Raw genomic sequence first — 18,778 nt, 5'->3', positions numbered from 1 at the left:
TGAGACACACACAGGCCTATATGCCAGGTGGCAGACAAGTCTCTCAGCTGTCTGTATTTGGCCAAATACGCTGCAGTGAGAGAGAAATAGGCCGTTCGCATTTAGGACATGGTATCATTTTTCATTGTGATTAATTCTCTTCCCTTTTCCTCATTTTCACAAAAGCACACAAGTCATATCTTTATCTATACGCCACCAGTTTCCACAGCAACCAAGGGAAAGGCTTGCATAGTCTGCCCCCTACTGTCAGCCAGGCATTCATCAAAATCACAGTCAGTTACACACAGAGCAAAACATTGTGAACAAGACGGCCTGAACCATCTGTACACTTTTATTGTAAATATCTAGAAGTGGAGTTTAATATTTGTGTGTTGGTACTGGGTCCGTGCTCATATTTACATTATTGGCCTTGGTCCTCTCTATGATCTGCCTCTCACTCAGGCATTTGGGGTGGGAAAAAAAAAGAAAACGTGGTTTCTACTGCCCCTAGTGGCTTTGTTTTGTGATGACTTCAGTTGTTTTACTCCCATTCATGTCGGGACCTGTACTCTGTCCTCTTAGGTTATGAGCTTTTGGAGTTCAAGAAGACGTCTCTCTGCTCGTATAAACTGAAGAGGCTTTCAGAAAAAGAAAGGCAGCAGGCCACCAGAAGCACCTTGCACTGAGAGAAAACCTCTAAAGAGTAACACTCTTCAAAATCCAAATCCTGAAATATGATTACTTCAGAGTTTCCAGTTTTACAGTAAGTAAATGTCAATTGCAGTTTTTTTAATAATGATCTAACTTCTTTTCTTAAACATGTAAGACCTTAGGTTGGCATTACCCCTTGAGCTGTTTGATTGTGAAACGGGCAGTGTTATGAATTTGTGTGTGTTTGTGTGCGCGCGCGTGCACTCAGGGACTCGTCTAATGAGTCTGGACAGGGGGACTCTGTGAACCAGAGCAGTGTCAGTGAGCTGGATGATGGAGGGGAAGGGAAAGGCAAGAGGAAACGGGGCAGGCCAGGCAGACCACCGGTACGCTCACCGTTAATGACGTAACACGTCACAATATCTCACTCGTTCAACGCGCAACCTGTCCTAACCACATTGTCACCAATCATCAGGCGGCCAACAAGAAGCCCCGAAAGTCTCCGGTCAGTCAGCTGGGACCCCCGCGTGGGAGGAAACCCAACGGTGTCAGTCAACAGAATGGAGAAGGAGATCTTAACACGCTGTTTGAGGTTGTCAAAATGGGCAAGAGTGCTATGCAGGTAAAATCACTCACTCACTACGCTCTCAAAACTTCTAAAAATCAGATGGAAAATAGAAATACTGTAACCTGAGTGATGTATTTATGGTTGCTTGTGTGCTTTTTTTTTTTTTTTTCCCCATGTCTGTGGTTTGTAATTTGCAGTCAGTTGTTGATGACTGGATTGAGTCCTATAAGCAGGACAGAGATGTTGCACTGTTGGATCTGATCAACTTCTTCATCCAGTGTTCTGGTTGTAAAGGTAATTTTGACCCGTGCGGAACTCTTCCTGTATCCCAGGTGCTATCAATTACACGGTTGTCTCTATGATTAATGAGTCAATTTTGTTTTTGCAGATACCTGATTTACATATAATTCCTCAGCCCAATTTTGTATGGTCTCGTTTTTTCCTTTTCTACAGGTGCTGTACGGATCGAAATGTTCCGGAACATGCAAAATTCGGAAATTATCAGAAAGATGACAGAAGAGTTTGATGAGGTACTTTTTCATCTATGTTGTTTTTATTTCACCCACCGCACGTTGATACTTAGAATTACAAGCAGTTCCGTTCACTTCAAAGCTTTATTTTCTATAGGCATTGGTAACTGTTAGCAAAATTACGATTCTCTCGTAACTCTTTCAGGATAGCGGAGACTATCCCCTCACCATGCCCGGCCCTCAGTGGAAGAAGTTCCGCTACAACTTCTGCGAGTTCATTGGGGTTCTGATCCGACAGTGCCAGTACAGCATTATCTATGACGAGTACATGATGGACACGGTCATCTCCCTCCTCACCGGGCTGTCCGACTCCCAGGTCCGAGCCTTCAGACACACCAGCACCCTGGCAGGTGAGCATGTCCGCTCTCCCCAAACAACACACGGAAGAACTCTGAGCACTTTGTGCCCCTTTTTCATGACTTAAAAGGAAAGGTTTTTTTTCCTACACAGTCACAGTATTCTGAAATAGAAATGTTTTTTGAGTTGTGTTTTGGCTCACAGCAAGACAGTGCAGCGCATGGGTCTTGAAGCTGATGATTCACCATTACAGAGTTAGTCTGTGTTTCATTGTCTTACGCTGTCTATTAGTCCTCAGTGGCTAATTGAGGTCAACACCTCATTTAAGGCAACACAGAAAACAATAGTGGAGTAATCCCATGTTTGTTAAACATAGACACAGGCAAAAAAAAACTCTTATGGAATAACAAAGCAAGTTATCCACAAGCCATTAAAAAAATGTTGGCAAATAGATGAGGGTTTTTTTTTTTCTGTTTTCACGGTGCCTGACTGTGGTCCCTTTTTTTTATTTCACTGCATAGCTATGAAACTAATGACTGCTCTGGTGAACGTGGCCCTGAACCTGAGTATTAACCAGGACAACACGCAGAGACAGTACGAGGCTGAACGCAACAAGGTAGCTGGAAAAAGAGCCAGCGAGAAGCTGGAACTGCTGCTGGAGAAAAGGAAGGAGGTGAGGCAGTAGTCGACTTTTTAATCTACCCCTTTCCCTCTCGTCTTTTCGCCCGACGCTCCTCTCATGTCAGCCGTTTGATCTGCCTTTCAGCTTCAAGAGAACCAAGATGAGATTGAAAACATGATGAACTCCATCTTCAAGGGGATTTTTGTGCACCGTTACAGGTATGCGATCGCTCGGCAGCAGAACCACAGCCGATTGTATCTACGGTGACGAGTTGTTGCTGCATCTCCCTGCTGTGTGTTTTTTTTTTAACTGATTTCAGGGATGCTATTGCTGAGATCAGAGCCATTTGTATTGAGGAGATTGGTGTGTGGATGAAGATGTACAGTGATGCTTTTCTGAATGACAGTTACCTGAAGTATGTGGGCTGGACATTGCATGACAGGGTGGGTAAATGAAGAAGAGTGTGCCATGCATGCAGTTATAGAAAACATAACACCCTAGGCGATTACGTATGTTGTATGATTTGATCAAACTGTAAGATTGTAAGTGGTTTTTATTTTCCTCTTTATCAGCAAGGAGAGGTGAGACTCAAGTGTCTTAAAGCACTTCAGAACCTCTACACCAACAGAGAGCTCTTCCCTAAATTAGAGCTCTTCACTAATCGCTTTAAGGTAAACAAAGCACTTTGACCTTTGTGAATGCATCAATGGGAAATATATTTTACTGAGCGTCACACTTGTGTCTGATGCCTGAGTGTGTCATGTCACGTGTCTTTCTGTCAGGATCGCATCGTGTCTATGACTCTGGATAAGGAATACGACGTGGCAGTAGAGGCCATCAGACTAGTGACTCTCATATTACAGTAAGTATCTCCCTTCCACCTCCTCTTCCTTTTCTTTCACCTCCTCCGCCGCGCCCACGTAACCCCCGCCTCCCGCCTGCCTTGTTTCAGTGGCAGCGAGGAAGCCCTCTCTAATGAAGACTGTGAGAATGTCTATCACCTGGTTTACTCCGCCCACCGGCCCGTCGCCGTGGCAGCGGGAGAATTCCTTCACAGGAAGTGAGTAGAGTCCTCACGGAAACAAAGCGCCGCTGTCCCCACGTGTGGAACTTAATTTGTGTTGTGTATTTGAATTGTTCTGAATTTCTATTCTGAATTCAGCACTCCTCCTGAGACTAACTTTGATGTTGAAACGCTTTAATCAGATTGTTCAGCAGACACGACCCTCAGGCGGAGGAGGCCTTGGCCAAGCGCAGGGGCAGGAACAGTCCTAATGGAAACCTGATCCGAATGCTGGTACTCTTCTTCCTGGAGAGCGAGGTGAGCCACCCCGTGCCAAACACAGTACAACCATTCACAGTCACTCTACCAGGATAGGCATGCACACTCCAGGCATCCATCACTCAACTCTCTCATCTCTCTACAAATGCGCAGCTGCACGAGCATGCAGCCTACCTGGTAGACAGCCTGTGGGACAGCTCTCAGGAGCTGCTGAAAGACTGGGAGTGTATGACAGAACTTCTCCTGGAGGACCCAATGCAGGGGGAGGAAGGTACTGTAACACTCAACATGTTTCAGGTCCTCCCTGTCTGTTTTAGGAGTTGGATGTATTCTCTCCACCTCTCACAGCATGATTGCATCTGTTATTTAAAGTCAGAACCAATTTGGTCCTGTGGGTCTGCGTCGTATAATGGCGTTGGTGTGTGTTTGTGTGTGTGTGTGTGTGTGTGTGTTTCAGCACTGGGAGACAGACATGAGAGTGCTCTTATTGAGCTGATGGTCTGCACCATTCGGCAGGCAGCAGAAGCTCACCCACCTGTTGGCAGAGGGACAGGGAAGAGGGTAGGAATACCTAGTTTCACATTAATTTCTACCTGGAGACAATTCAGTTTGATAACAGCTTATGCGATGGTGTAAATATTTGTATTGTGTATATATACATTACTTTGCTTTTTACTGTTGCCCTAGGTCCTAACTGCGAAAGAGAGGAAGACTCAAATTGACGATAAGAACAAACTAACTGAACATTTTATCATGGCCCTCCCTATGCTCCTGTCAAAGGTAAAAGGCATTTCTCTTTATCGAATCGCAGTTCAAGAAAAATGTTGTTTAATGTCTCATTTCATCCTTACAATCAATTCTGTTCTTTTGTTCCAGTACCAAACAGACTCTGAGAAAGTTGCAAATCTCCTGCAAATTCCACAGTACTTTGACCTGGATGTATACAGTGCTGGAAGAATGGAAAAGGTCTTCCATCTTGTCAATACATGATGTTGTTGTATCACCGAACAATAATCCATAACACAGAGAAACGTGGATACTAATAAGTGTATGTCTCTCCCTCTCTGTTGTCACTGGTCAGCACTTAGACGCTTTGCTGAAGCAGATTCGCTTTGTGGTGGAGAAGCACACAGAAACAGAGGTACTGGAGGCCTGTAGCAGGACATACAGTATCCTGTGTAGTGAGGAGTACACGATCATGAACCGTGTGGACATCTCCAGGAGCCAACTCATTGATGAGCTGACCGATCGCTTCAGTCACTCTGTGGAGGACCTACTGCAAGAGGTGGCTAGGAAACTTTACGTCTTCTTAAGTTTGGTCTTCCGCTGCTTTTTATTGCTGATGAATGAAAATTTGCGCGGAAGTTCAGGTACATCAGATCTTAATCAGATGCGTAATTCTTTTCAGATGATGACCGTTTTCTCTTTTGTTCTGTGTTTTTGCCCATAGGGGGATGAAGCTGATGATGATGACATCTACAACGTCCTCTCCACACTTAAGAAACTCACTGCCTTCCATAAGTAAGAGGCTAAACTGCATCTCCATGTCCGCAGTGACTGCAGTTTTAATGTGTTACATGTCTCACAATGAACCAACACCCATGTGAACACAATAAGGACAGATCTAACACTTTTGCGTTATATTTCTCAGTGCACATGACTTGACCAAGTGGGACCTGTTTAGCTACTGTTACCGATTACTCAAGATGGGTATAGAACAAGGCTCCATGCCGGAACAGGTAAAAGCGTGGCTTTAAGTGCACAAATGACTGAAGCTTAGCACTTTGCTTTTGGAAAACATTGTGGAAAGGATTTTTTTTTTTCCTCTGGACTCCTGATGGGTTTTTTTTTGTGCTCAGATTGCCGTGCAGGCCCTCCAGTGCTCCCATTACTCCATCCTTTGGCAGCTTGTCAAGGTCACAGAGGGGTCTCCATCAAAGGTTTGATACTTCCCTCCCACGCACGCACGCACACACACACACCCTGAATACAAACATTGTATTATTTAAAGATTCTCCATTTGAGACTAGTGTTTCCCTGACACGGTTTTGGTCCCAGGGAGACTTAGTGGGGATGTTTAATACGTTGTGTTTGTGTGTCTAGGATGACCTGATAGCCCTGAGGAGAGTAGTGAAGTCTTTCTTGGCTATATGCCAGCAGTGCCTGTCAAACGTCAACACTCCTGTCAAGGAGCAGGTGAGGAAATGACGAGATCTCATCCTCATCCTGTTGATTCTGCTTTGCTCAGAGAGAGGACAAAAAAAATCAATGCAACAAACTTAATGAGAGCGCAGTGTCACATGACATATACATGAGTAAAGCCAAAGGGCTTCAGAGGGATAAGGCCTTTTTCATAACAGTTCATGCACAGAATGGTAAGGACTGTGCATGTTGGGATGATGGTAGCTGTTTGTTGTGAAATAAAGCTTGATTTACGTATAAATATATGTGTGTGTGTGTATACAGTGTACACTGTGTGTATATGTGTGTGTGTATATATATATATGTATGTATGTATGTGTGTGTGTGTGTGTGTGTGTGTGTGTATATATATATATATATATATATATATATACACACATATATATATATATATATTTGCCAGACTCTAAATTCATGCCCTGTTGTTCTGGGGTTTTTGTAACGGTTTGTGATTTGTTTATTAGTCATGGAACCAACATTAGCCACTCCCGTATTCCCGTAGGCATTCATGTTGCTATGTGACCTGCTGATGATCTTCAGTCACCAGCTGACCACTGGGGGTCGAGACTCCCTACAACCACTGGTGTTCAATCCGGACGGCGCTCTGCAAAATGAACTGCTCAGCTTCGTCCTGGACCACGTCTTCATCGACCAGGACGACGAAAACCAGAGCATGGGTGCGTTTCTCTCATCCCTCACCTGATCTGATCAAATCAGAGTGGTCCAAGGACGCTCTGTGTCAAACTGCCAGAGAGACAGAGAGGAACCATACAAGTGGCCGGTTCTAACTGTTAGCCACTGTTAATGTTGGAGCTGCGATGAAACCGCTGTCAGTAACAGATCGTCTTACCAGAGCTTGACTCAGTCACTTGGGCCGTGTGTTTGACTAGCCGTTTTCTGTGTGGGCTCTTTGGATTTCAGAAGGAGATGAGGAGGACGAGGCAAATAAAATCGAGGCTTTACACAAGAGGAGAAACCTGCTGGCCGCCTTCAGTAAGCTCATCATTTACGACATAGTGGACATGCCTGCAGCAGCAGATATCTTCAAACACTACATGAAGGTAATGCGGCCTTATAGCTCTGTCCCTCCCACAGGCATTCACACGCGCGTATGACAAAGGTTAACAGTGCACGTTTATTTGATTATTTTTCTGTGTTGTTTCATAGTATTATAATGACTATGGAGACATCATCAAGGAGACACTGAGCAAGACCAGACAAACTGACAAGATCCTGTGTGCCAAGACTTTGATCCTCAGTCTGCAAAAGGTAGGCGAGACTCTACTACACAGGCAGGCCAACAGGCAAGTCTGTCTTAATGTAATGTGATAGCACAGTGATGGGGGTTTTTTTTTTCCCCAGTGGTGTTGTTTTGAGTAATGATCTCCTCTTACCCATTTCTATTTTCTTCTTTTTATTTCCTGTTCCAATCTCATAGCTCTTTAACGAGCTGATTCAAGATCAGGGGCCCAACCTGGACCGAACCTCCTCCCATGTGAGTGGGATTAAAGAGCTGGCCCGTCGGTTTGCTCTCACCTTCGGATTGGACCAGATCAAAACCAGGGAGGCTGTGGCCACACTGCACAAGTAAGTCATTCTCCAGGCTCCCCGCATGCACTGGAGAACCTCCAGCGAAACTCTGTTATTGATTTATAAACTCTGAGCCTCTGAAGAGTGATCATAACTGACCTGATATTTGATGTTTTGTTTTGATTTGTTTTGTTTTTTTTTCTCTCTCTACATTTTTGGGCTTTGTATTTTCATTAATGTGTCTCTTGCAGAGATGGCATCGAGTTTGCCTTTAAATATCAGAATCCAAAAGGACCAGACTTTCCTCCACCAAACTTAGCTTTTCTGGAGGTGCTGAGTGAGTTCTCCTCCAAACTCCTACGGCAGGATAAAAAGACTGTGTAAGGATATAGAATACCACCACACTCTTGAGACGAAACACACTGGTTGTGCTACTTTGCCGGGGGAAAAGAGTGCATCTGTGACCATTTCCTATCACCCCTCTCTTGTTTCTTTAGTCATTCGTACCTTGAGAAGTTTATGACGGAGCACATGATGGAGAGGCGTGAGGATGTGTGGCTGCCACTCATCGCCTACAGAAACTCCCTGCTAACAGGTGGAGATGAGGACCGCATGTCTGTCACCAGTGGCAGCATAAGCAGCAAAACCAGCTCAGTGCGCAGTAAAAAGGGCCGGCCACCCCTGCATAAGAAACGCACAGAAGGTGAGGAACAGAACACCCCCCCCCCCCCCCCCCCCCCAAGCATCTCATCGGTAGACTGGTATGATGTTCGGTGTGATGACTGTTGCTGAAAATGGTTCACTGATTAGTGAGTCCTTGGATGTGTATAATTCTTTTCAGCGGGGAGTTGTCAGGAAAGATCAATCGTATGGTATCAGCGTTAACGAGGACCAATTAGGAGAGGAGAATTTGTTCGAATAATGTGCTAAAATTCACACAGCAAGCCCTAAATGACTACCCCCTCTAACTCCTGACTGCAGTGTGAACGTACAGAATTAGTCAGGGCTCTACCACTTTTACCTGCGTGTGGGAAATCTTTTAACCTGCAATCTCATCTCTTCCCGCGGCAGACGACAGTGTGGACGGATCATGGGTGATGCGTAACGAAACCCTTCAGACCCCGGGAGCGATGCAGACCCCTCAGCTCACCTCCACGGTCCTGAGAGAGAATCCAAGACAGGCTGCAGAACATATCCCCGACCAGGACTCATCAGAACAGGGCTCAGAACCTGACTACCTTCACAAGTACACTGCCGGTCCAGCTCAAGCTATTTAAGCAGAATAAATATGTCTGGAGCTGTGATTCATTAACGCCGTGTCCTGTCTTTGTCACTGTCATTAGTCCACAGATGCAGATGTCATGGTTAGGCCAGCAGAAGATGGATGAGGTGAACAGGAAGGACAGAGGTGCCATGAACTATATGAAGGCAAGGAGTGCAGGAGTTAGACAGGCAGTGTAAGTATTCATTTATTAGAGCTCTTACAATAACAGGCCTAAGGGACACAGGCTGGTGCAGTGTAATTAAAACCTGTCTCGCTTTAGTCGGGGCCTAATGGAGGATGACGCAGAGCCCATTTTCGAAGACGTGATGATGTCATCGCGTGGCCAGTTAGAAGACATGAATGAAGAGTTTGAGGACACCATGGTCATTGATCTGGTAAGTCATTTGTTTCTGCCCCATCACTTTGCCAGGTTGTTTGGGTTAAGCCTAGGGCCTCACATTAGAATACTGAAGGAAAGAAATGAACTTGTGTTGTTACTTTTAGAGATGGACCAACGAGACTGCATGATGGTGATGTGTACACTGTACTGCTTTCTTGTCAAGAGAGAATGTGTAAATCCTGTAACCTAGAACTTGTCCATTCAGCTGGGGTTTTTTTTGTTTGTTTTTGTTTTGTTGTGGGGTTTTTGTGTAGCGGGTCTTGAAGTAACTTTGCTTTTGACTTTGCTTTTTAGCCTCCATCCCGGAACAGAAGGGAGAGAGCTGAACTCAGACCAGATTTCTTTGACTCTACGGCTATTATAGAAGATGAGTCTGTGAGTATACATTACTGATGTCAACACTACTATACTTCCCATTTATTGACAGGTCAGGTTGAGCTCATGAGGGGTTTTTCTGTTTGTGTGGGGTCTTTTTGTTTGTTTGTTTTTTTTGTACAATTTCTATAACCAAGCAGATAGTTTAATGTGTTAAAATTGTTATAATTTGACACTCCAGCAGTTAATCTGACCATCTTTTAGCATCTTTCACCGCTTTAAACAAATTATCACAAATTACAAACAAACTGTATTGATACAGTTCTATGAGTAATACATACAGAATATACAGTTAAAATATTGCTGGCCTTTTTTTTGGCATGTAACTTTAAACTGACGTTCATTTCTCTTCTTTTCCACACAGGGATTTGGAATGCAGATGTTTTAAGGACAGTTTGACATGAATGGGAGAGAATCAAATACGGTTGTCCCTGCTTGAATGGGGGGGGGGGGGGGCAACTGGAGGCAGTGTATTTTTTTTTTTTTTTTTTTTTTTTTACATCTGAAACATTTTGATGAAACGCAGAATACTGTAGTGCTTTTAGGCAAGGATGCAGTCATGGTGGATACTATGTGGCTCATTCATCCTCATGTCAAAATCACATAAAGATAGTGTTGAGGTTACAGTGGGTCCACTGCTCAGTTTCCCTCCATGTATGCATAATGTGTTGAGTCTAAAAATCCAGACGTGTTTTAAGTGTGTTCCGAAGTGCATTGGTTCACCAGTCAAACGTATATATTAACCGCTTTTACAAATAAGCTTGATCAGTTTGAAAAATGATCACATGTATGCATTCATTTCAAACGAAGAACTGTATTTAAATTCCCTGTTACTATTTGCTTACTGCAAACTTGGAAAATACAGATAAATACAGATAAAATACAGAGAAAGCCAATAGTTTAGATGGCATGGTTCTGTGGGGAGTCACAACGGTAAAGGTCTTAAAACACACTTGTTTGGTCACTCCTATCAGACAAAGGAGGTAAAGATCCAGTTTCTCCTCATTCTCATAGACAAGTTTAACCCCCACATCCCTACAAAGACTAAATAACGTAGACTCATCTTTTATGTATCTGTGAATACATCCAAGCTGTAATGCACTTATGTAATATGTCTGTGAATGTTTTATGTTTTTGGTTTGGGTTACATTAAGTGCTGGACAAGGCATGAGGATGCGTTTTTTAAGAACAATGCATTGAACGATCCCAAGGGCCCTGTCACTGCCCTTGAATAGGATGGTTGTGGCACACTCCACTACAGCCTTAAACAGGACGTCCAACTACCAGTGGGATTTTTCCATCTACATTCCACTTAAATGAAGCGTTTAAATATTTGGACCGTCCTACAATGGAGATGTTTTGGGGTTTTTGTTTTTTTTTTTTAAATCTGTGAATAAAGTGTATTAATGCTCTTGTTGTGGCTGTCTGAATCTACAGATGTGTTCTCTAAAAAGTATTGAAAGCTTTTTTTTTTTCTCCATATGTTGTTTCAAAATGTATATATGTGCGGTCGAACCAACTTGATTGTCGCTAATTAAACATTTTAGTAAGGTTTGAAAAGGATTACAGAAATCACTGGAGTTGCTGGACAGTTGGTACACACATGGATGATGTCAAAAAACAAGATTTTTTTTTTTTAATTACAATTTTAAAAAAAGTGGTTGTTCACAGTGCAGACCAAGAGTTTTTAGTGTTCATAGGGCTGCAACACATTGGAGTCTGTGAGGCATTACTGCTTCACTATCAACAAATAGAACTGGTTTAAGATTTTCATATGCCTCTTTCTGAGTTTAAGAAAATTTAGTTTAAATTTAAGTACCAACAATATAATCTAACCCAGTGATTTTCTTCACAATAACATTATTTGTATCCACTTTGTTGCCAGACTCTTGGGGATTTTAGGGCAAGATGTTTCCATCCTTGGATATCAAAAAAGAAGCTGTAGTACTTTTGTGGGACGCTTTTGAAGTTCTTTTTTTCAAGTGAGACTTTATATTTTTCATTGAATGAAAATATCTTTTTGTATCGCACAGTGTTTAATAAACTAAATTGCTCTGAATTGTGCATCATACATTTTCTATGTATATGTTCGTTACAATATAACTGACTTTAATCTTAATTAAAGTTGCGAGAAGCACGGGTAACAACTGTGGGATGTTTCTACCAAAATGTTCAGGTTATTGCAAATATGTGAGAAAAATGTGTTTGATGTGATAGAATATCATTATGTGACAAATACTGAATATATAGAAGTTTCCTATTTTTGTTCATTCATCGTTCACCTATTCATCGATCTCTCTCAGAACCGCAATGCCAGTTTTGTAGTTCATATTTATTTACTGCATGTTTAAGTTATTTGTAGGAGGTTTACATGGAAAATAGCAAGTTTTGTCATGAAACTCCGCTTTCATACACCTTACAAAGGAAACTGCTGTGTGACAATTATGCGCGTGGATTTGCACGCGTGAATTCCAATCCTTGACCTCCCCAGCTGACCGACATTTACGAGGGAGACAGGAAAAGACTGCGTATTCAGGATCTGGTAGTTTGGCTGGCACACCATCAACATTTGTATGATCTTGTCACGAAATGATTTTTGTATACATCTCGGTCATCTTCAGTGTTGTATTGACCACCCTCTGTCGCAGCTATTAAGGGTCAGAAAATTCCTTTAGAGGTTGGAAAGCTCTCTTTAATAGCGGGTGAGTGCTTGCCATACGTTTGTTTACCTGTCTTTACGTGTCAGCGAACGGACTAATCATATTTCCATTAAAAACTGATAAAACATTAAGTCACAGTTGTTATGCCATATTTATAGGATCTGATTATGTTTTTTTCCTGTGTACGTAAAAGACAAGACGTATCAGCACAGAAAGACTTGTCGCAACGTAAACTTGGGTTTTAGCAAGACGTTTATGTAACCAAGGGAACCACTTTATCACGGGAATGTAAATCTGTGTTCTCGCGAGATGTGGGCAGCAGCGCCCCCTCCTTGTGCAAATGCGGAGAGGAAACGGGAGGGGAGAAACCTCCATAGTTAGCAGTAGCAGCCTTTTGAAATATAAATACATTTCAATAGCACTCCAAATGTTTTTTCCCTTGTGAGTGACTTCAAACGTTGTACATGGATTTAATGTAAGTTCCAATCTAACTGGAATTACACTTAAAACGGATCGAAAAGGACGTGAGACACCAGGATAAATCCAAAAAGAAGAAAAGCGGCCTATTTTTGTTCCTGATATCCTGGAGCCGCAGCTCACACTCGCGGCCGGTCTGATAGATTGCAGCTTTTTCCTTGGCATATTTTGTTTGTTTTTTATAGAGTTTCGCACGTATATTTGTGCTATGGTTTTTCGTTTACTTTGTCAGTATGTTGTTTAAACTGCTTCCTCGCTAACGCCAATTGTTTGGGGTACGTTACAAGAACTTGTATCAAAGCGGCCTATTTTGTTTTTGCAACGGCACCGCCATGAAAAGCGGGGGACAATAACACAATTTGTGCTTACGTCTTGATCCTCTCACCGTCCCCGAATGTGTTGGGGTCGAAGGTTAATGCTTATCTCTGAATTAAAGTGAAATACCTCTTCGGAAACATGCTCTGCAAACAGTGATCCAAGGAAACGAAGACGAGGGACATATCTTACAACTCGTTTTGAATTTGGTAGCTACCACCTGCTCAGCACTGGTAATTGGAGGCCAGCGTTAGCTTGTGGTTGAAGAGCGCCACCAATGCATTGTTGTTGAATTTTTAAATTGACACAGGAACACCCCATTTGGATTGTATGGAGGACAACTGATTCTTCTTCAACAACCAGAATTAGTTCTCTTGTAATTTTCACTAAATCCTTTTTTGTTTTTTGATTGATCGCAGGAAATTAACTTTTATTCGATGATGATTATTTGGGCGTATTTCGTACCGTGGAAGAGGGGAAAGCGTTAAAATGGAGTGGTTATAATTAATGTGATGTTTTACGCTTTGCTCCTGTGTGCAGACTGTCCTACGCGTGTATGTGCTGATAGCTAGGATTCCTCACTAGCTGGGTACATCACGCTGCATGTCCCTAATCAGCGCCTAACCAGGCATATTAACATTTTAATCAAGTGGTGCAAACTCAGTCCATTTTTAAAAGTCCATTCAGAAGTTCTTGCTGCAAAATTCGCATGCTTCAACCATTCCACGAACATAACGGTCGACGGCGTTGCGAGTCAGGTCCAGCTCACCAGCGGCATCATTACTTGGCGACATTGAGGATACATCAGCTGGCGGACCTGCGGTGTGGTACTGTCGTTCCTGTCTTTTTCTCATCCGACTGGATCTACCTAGCGCCAGGCTGCTGAGATGAACCCGGTGAATGCGACCACTCTCTACGTGTCAGCTTGTCGTTCGGTGCTGCAGTGCGATCCCCGGGACCCCCAGGCTTTGGCCGAACTCTACAAGCTGTTACCTTTCTTCAGGCAATCGCTTTCCTGCCTGGTGTGTGGTGAGTATTGATTTGTCTTTGGTTTATTTTTAATTGTTGCTGTTGGTCATCTTTAATATTACTGTCACGCTTATTTTGGTTTCCCAGACTCGTTACGTGTGACACACCCCCACTGACGATGCGAAATAGACATTGGTCCTTAAACCGAGATTTAGCTGGTGCCCCTCAGCTGTGAGACCGCATGATTGTGTCGTCTGTCTGCTGTTCTACGAAATAATTGCATTATAAATGCGTGCGCTGCTGTTATATTTAAGCCACGATGTGATTTTTTTTCTCGTAAGCATTCCGTATGTAGTTGCAGCTCCATGATTCATTAAGCAAGCAGAATATATTTGGAAAGAGGTAGTTGAATGAAATGTGAGACTCATTGTACGAATACATAGGAAAACGTTTTACAGTGCAGAGCTGCGTTTGGCATCTTAATGACAGAAGCTATCGTGTTGACATATTGTGTAGCCACATGTTTACGACTGAATGCTTGCGTTCAGTACAGAATTAAAGATGCATTGGATATCATCAAGCCCCCCTCTTCCGAAAGGAGGCGGGACTCACCAAATGAGCCAAGCGATACTGGGGTATTTAATATACGAGTGATGGTTCACTGTTTTTCATATTCCTCAGTGTTGATATAATCCATTGAGAATGTTACAGCTGAAAAGTGCATGTGATCTTGGTATGTTCTCACCACGATCAAATCCGTCTATCGAAACCGATGTAGTAATTTTATAGTCCTCCTGTGGTATGTTTAGTCTGTTGACCAGGAGCTCCACCTAGTGGGCCGTCTTCAGTCAATGCCCACAAATAACCATCGTATTGTCTTCCGGCGATCTGAAAATAATCAATCCATTGTGAGCTGCAATTTGAGTAGGTCTATGCTAACTGTATAACATGACCTAATCTAAAGCTCTAATAACTCTTTACTGTTTTTATAGTTAATATCGGCAAAACGTTTTGGTTTGAGGAGAATTCTCCTACATGTCACTGAGCTCAATCTGATTTCTTCAGTGTGTTGCATGTTTTTTTTCATGTTTTTTTTCCCCTTCTTTTTCTTTTTTGATTAATCTCTGAAGTAGGGGAACTTGAATGCTTTAGAAACTTCGTTAAATTAAGTACAGAAAGTTCCTTCATGTTTTTAATCACTGTGTTTTGAGAAGCAGTGATTTAATTTCCATGAATAGAGCAGATGCTAGTAACTTCTTTGATCAGTCATTCATATATTATTATGGCATAAATTATGATGATAACACAAAAACTTTTCCATATCAAAGAACTGACCAGTTTTGTTTGTTTGCTTGTTTAGGGAACTTACTTCAAGATCCAATTGCTCCAACCAACTCTTCATGCCAGCATTATGTTTGCAAAGCTTGTAAAGGCAAAAAGATGATGATGAAACCATCTTGCAGCTGGTGTAAGGACTATGAACAGTTTGCTGAAAACAAGCAGCTGTGTATCTTGGTGGATTGTTACAAAAAACTATGTGCGTACATCGCAGACTCTCCACTCGCCCAGCATATAGCCAACACTGTGGGTGGCTCACCTGACATACTGGCTATGCTCAATGAGGGTCTCTCATCAGACAGCAACAGCAAACAAGAGGAGGAGTCTCAGGTCTCCCTCTCCTTGAATTTAACACGCCACTCCCCAACACCTTCAACCTCAGAGAGGATCCCCGATGAGGACCGGCCGCCCCATCCGGCTGAGGTCAAAGAGCAACCTCCCAGTCCTCTGGGGGTCAACGGCCTCCAGGCCTGTAACGGCCTGACCAACGTGGATGAGCTAACAGCCAGTTTACCATCTCCGCAGAGCGGTGCACCTGTCACTGTGGATGTGGAAGGTGAAGTTGTGAAACAGGAGGACTACACAGACGAGATACCTGTATGCGACGCGGTGGCGACGGCCGGGGAAGAAATCTGCGGAGGCAGCATGGACATTTGCGGTTTCGGAGAGGACATCAAACACGACGGGGGAACTTTGCTTCTGAGTGTCGAGGAGGTACTCAGGACTCTGGAGCCTGACCATGTCTCTCAGGATGACTGTCCATCCATCCTGCAGTCAAGCCTCGAAGCTTCAGGGAATTTAAACGGACCCTTTGGCTGTTCTGCCGCTTCGAACGACTCTTCCCGGCCTGTTCCCTCCCTTCCCCTCGATTCCCCAGGCGTCTTAGTGCCCCAGCATCCCACCACTCAGCAAAATCCACAACCCTCCTCTGGGATCCTGTGCTCCGCAGCCACTCCCAGGATGCCCCGGTCTAGCCGAAAACGCTCGCGATCAGAAAGCGACAGCGAAAAGATTCAGCCCTTGCCCATCTCGAGTATCTTGAGGGGACCCCCAATGGGTGCCTCTGCCCCTGTTGTTGTCAAATGTGAACCTAAAGCTCCAGCATTGACAGTACCTCACATGGCATCCGTGCCGAACGGTGGGGGGTTGTCAAAAGTGGGAAAGACGTTGCTAGTGCCCAATAAAAGTGTCAAAAAGAACCTTGACCATCACGGGCCCAAAAAATCATACACAAAGTCAAAACAGGGTGCCCCTAAGTCAAAAGATAAGACAAAAGAACGGGTATCTACCAATGCCCTGATTCCGGGGAGTCCCACGAAAGTGGTGTACAAAAAACCGCAGGAGAAAAAGGGCTGTAAGTGCGGCAGGGCCACGCAAAACCCAAGTGTTCTTACATGCCGCGGCCAACGCTGCCCTTGTTACTCCAACCGCAAGGCCTGTCTGGACTGCATTTGCAGAGGCTGCCAGAACTCCTACATGGCCAATGGTGAGAAGAAACTCGAGGCTTTCGCTGTCCCAGAGAAAGCCTTAGAGCAAACGCGACTCACACTGGGCATCAACGTTACCAGCATAGCCGTGAGAAACGCAGGCGCGAGCGGGGCCGGGGGCGTGTTAAACGTCACCTCGGCGACCGGCTCCCCCGTAGCCTCCTTCTTGGCCACCGGACCTCACGAGGAGAAGGGGTTCGATGAGACTCTAGACATGAGATTTGACTGTTGAGCCCCAAACCCTCTGCTCTTACTCACCATCACCCCCCTTATTCCAGCCCTACTCACATCAAGTGAGGTGGCCCCACATAGGAGTTGTGAAGGTGACGCCAGTGGAGTTGGAAAAAAAAAAAATAATAAAGGCAGCTACTGTGATTCTGTTCCAGTTCATATTATCAGTTAAATTAGTTATTGCTGAAGCTTATGCCTATAAATCACTTGTAATACGCTTTTTGTTGTCTCGCGCACTATTGCGGAGTAGAGATGAATCGTGTTACTGTAAGTGGAGAGATTTCTATTTGGCAGAGTTCTTTTAACGTTTCACTACAAGTGATGTATAAGGCATGATCTTTGGCAAAAAAAGTACTTGACCTCATTGTTGTGGGTCATGTTATGTGGATAAGTGGAGGAAAACTTTCAGTTTGTAGGTTAGAAGACAAGACCTGTTCATTGAAATGGTACCTGCTATGTCAGTAGAGATTGGTTGTATTTATAAACTTTCTTTTGTACACAGACTTACGAATTTCAATTTAAAAAATACGTTTTATGATATATTTTATAAGTTACATTAACAACATTTGCAGTATTTATTGGATATCACTTATCATAGATTTCAGTCCATCATCAGGTTACCATTTCTACAGATGCAAGTCACAGGATGCAGTATGTACGGTTTCTGTCTAAATTATGTTGCTGTCCTGTTTGTGCTAGTTTTTGCTGTCTCAAACTGTTTTTTTTTTTCTTGGGGCATTTAAATACCTGTAATATAAATGTAACATATTTCCACAAAAAAAGGAAAAACAATACACGTCTCTTGTCTTATTTCATAGATCCAATATGTTTTATATTCATTCATATAAATTACACATAACGTTGTGTGTGTGTGATAGGCTCTGGTTCTCAGCTCATAGCATTCATTTTATCAGTTTACATATTAGTCTGTCTGTACACTTGGACACAAATTCTTTAAGCTGTCTTTACAGACCACTACTATACATTAGAGAAGATGAAATGAATGGCAGGTGAGTATATCCCAAAGGCTATTGTTAAGTTTTCCTCTGTGTTCTCTACTGTCGACTGACTCCTTTGTTTTTGTATGTGCACCCACAGCAGGAGTTTACAGAGATGAATGGAGCGAGAAAACTTACATAAAAAAAAAACCCTGGACCTTTTATGTTGTTCTGTGTATGTTGTGCTGTGTACCACATGCAGGAAGAGCAGGACTAATAGAAACAGCTCTTGATACAGTGTGTTGTGAATTGCTCTCTGGTTTACTATTCCTCAAAAAAGGTACTTTGCTCAAACTGCACAGAATAAATCTGTTACACTCTGTGACAGTGACAAAACATCATACATGATGATTTTAGTCAGGAAGCTACCTACCCTATAATCCACTGGCCCCAGGGAGTAGAGCAGGTTTACTGCAAGTGGTAAAAGCCTATATGCCATTAGCAGGTTTGTTCATTTGGGTATTTTTGTTTCACATCTTTGCAAGATGGTAAAATGTGAATAATTTTTTTCTTGTCTATGTATCCGAACAAATTAATATTGGGAAAAGAAAAGCATTAAGTCACATCTTTAGTGTGTGGTAAAGCTTTATTCAGTGTGCCTTT

At 43.1% G+C, this 18,778-nt stretch overlaps 2 protein-coding genes across 3 annotated transcripts; both read left to right on the top strand.

Moving 5' to 3' along the window:
* The first annotated feature begins 668 nt into the window (after window positions 1-668).
* Window positions 669-10,149, top strand: stag1b (STAG1 cohesin complex component b). 2 transcript variants are annotated; one of them, XM_030767461.1, is made up of 33 exons: window positions 669-742; window positions 899-1,016; window positions 1,106-1,252; window positions 1,396-1,492; window positions 1,652-1,728; window positions 1,874-2,078; window positions 2,547-2,698; window positions 2,792-2,865; window positions 2,967-3,090; window positions 3,220-3,318; window positions 3,430-3,509; window positions 3,600-3,707; window positions 3,854-3,968; window positions 4,083-4,200; window positions 4,387-4,490; window positions 4,617-4,709; window positions 4,806-4,895; window positions 5,011-5,214; window positions 5,380-5,450; window positions 5,581-5,668; window positions 5,789-5,869; window positions 6,033-6,125; window positions 6,634-6,808; window positions 7,053-7,192; window positions 7,299-7,400; window positions 7,570-7,718; window positions 7,913-8,041; window positions 8,159-8,362; window positions 8,725-8,907; window positions 9,005-9,118; window positions 9,206-9,320; window positions 9,620-9,700; window positions 10,065-10,149. In XM_030767461.1, the coding sequence occupies exons 1-33, from the start codon at window positions 714-716 to the stop codon at window positions 10,086-10,088; spliced, it is 3,783 nt and encodes a 1,260-aa protein (XP_030623321.1). In that variant the 5' UTR covers window positions 669-713; the 3' UTR covers window positions 10,089-10,149. The 2 variants fall into 2 exon arrangements, with proteins under 2 accessions (XP_030623321.1, XP_030623320.1); XM_030767460.1 differs by having other exon boundaries at window positions 8,159-8,364; window positions 8,733-8,907.
* Window positions 10,150-13,162: 3,013 nt separating this feature from the next.
* msl2b (MSL complex subunit 2b) lies at window positions 13,163-17,887 on the top strand. The gene is made up of 2 exons (XM_030768739.1): window positions 13,163-14,181; window positions 15,482-17,887. Exons 1-2 carry the CDS (start codon window positions 14,040-14,042, stop codon window positions 17,176-17,178), a joined length of 1,839 nt encoding a protein of 612 aa, XP_030624599.1. The 5' UTR covers window positions 13,163-14,039; the 3' UTR covers window positions 17,179-17,887.
* Window positions 17,888-18,778: the final 891 nt, after the last annotated feature.

Source organism: Chanos chanos, chromosome 3, assembly GCF_902362185.1.
Source record: "Chanos chanos chromosome 3, fChaCha1.1, whole genome shotgun sequence".
Classification (NCBI taxonomy): domain Eukaryota; kingdom Metazoa; phylum Chordata; class Actinopteri; order Gonorynchiformes; family Chanidae; genus Chanos; species Chanos chanos.
This window is presented reverse-complemented; position numbering and strand designations above follow the sequence as displayed.

What these genes read in the sequence shown, in the direction of transcription:
- stag1b (XM_030767461.1), top strand. Translation starts at nt 714, where the DNA reads ATGATTACTTCAGAGTTTCCAGTTTTACA. An exon ending in TGCTGGAGAAAAGGAAGGAG is followed by an intron (nt 2,699 to 2,791) that starts GTGAGGCAGTAG and finishes TCTGCCTTTCAG; the next exon opens with CTTCAAGAGAACCAAGATGA. An exon ending in TGATCCTCAGTCTGCAAAAG is followed by an intron (nt 7,401 to 7,569) that starts GTAGGCGAGACT and finishes CCAATCTCATAG; the next exon opens with CTCTTTAACGAGCTGATTCA.
- msl2b (XM_030768739.1), top strand. Translation starts at nt 14,040, where the DNA reads ATGAACCCGGTGAATGCGACCACTCTCTACGTGTCAGCTTGTCGTTCG. An exon ending in GCTTTCCTGCCTGGTGTGTG is followed by an intron (nt 14,182 to 15,481) that starts GTGAGTATTGAT and finishes TTGCTTGTTTAG; the next exon opens with GGAACTTACTTCAAGATCCA.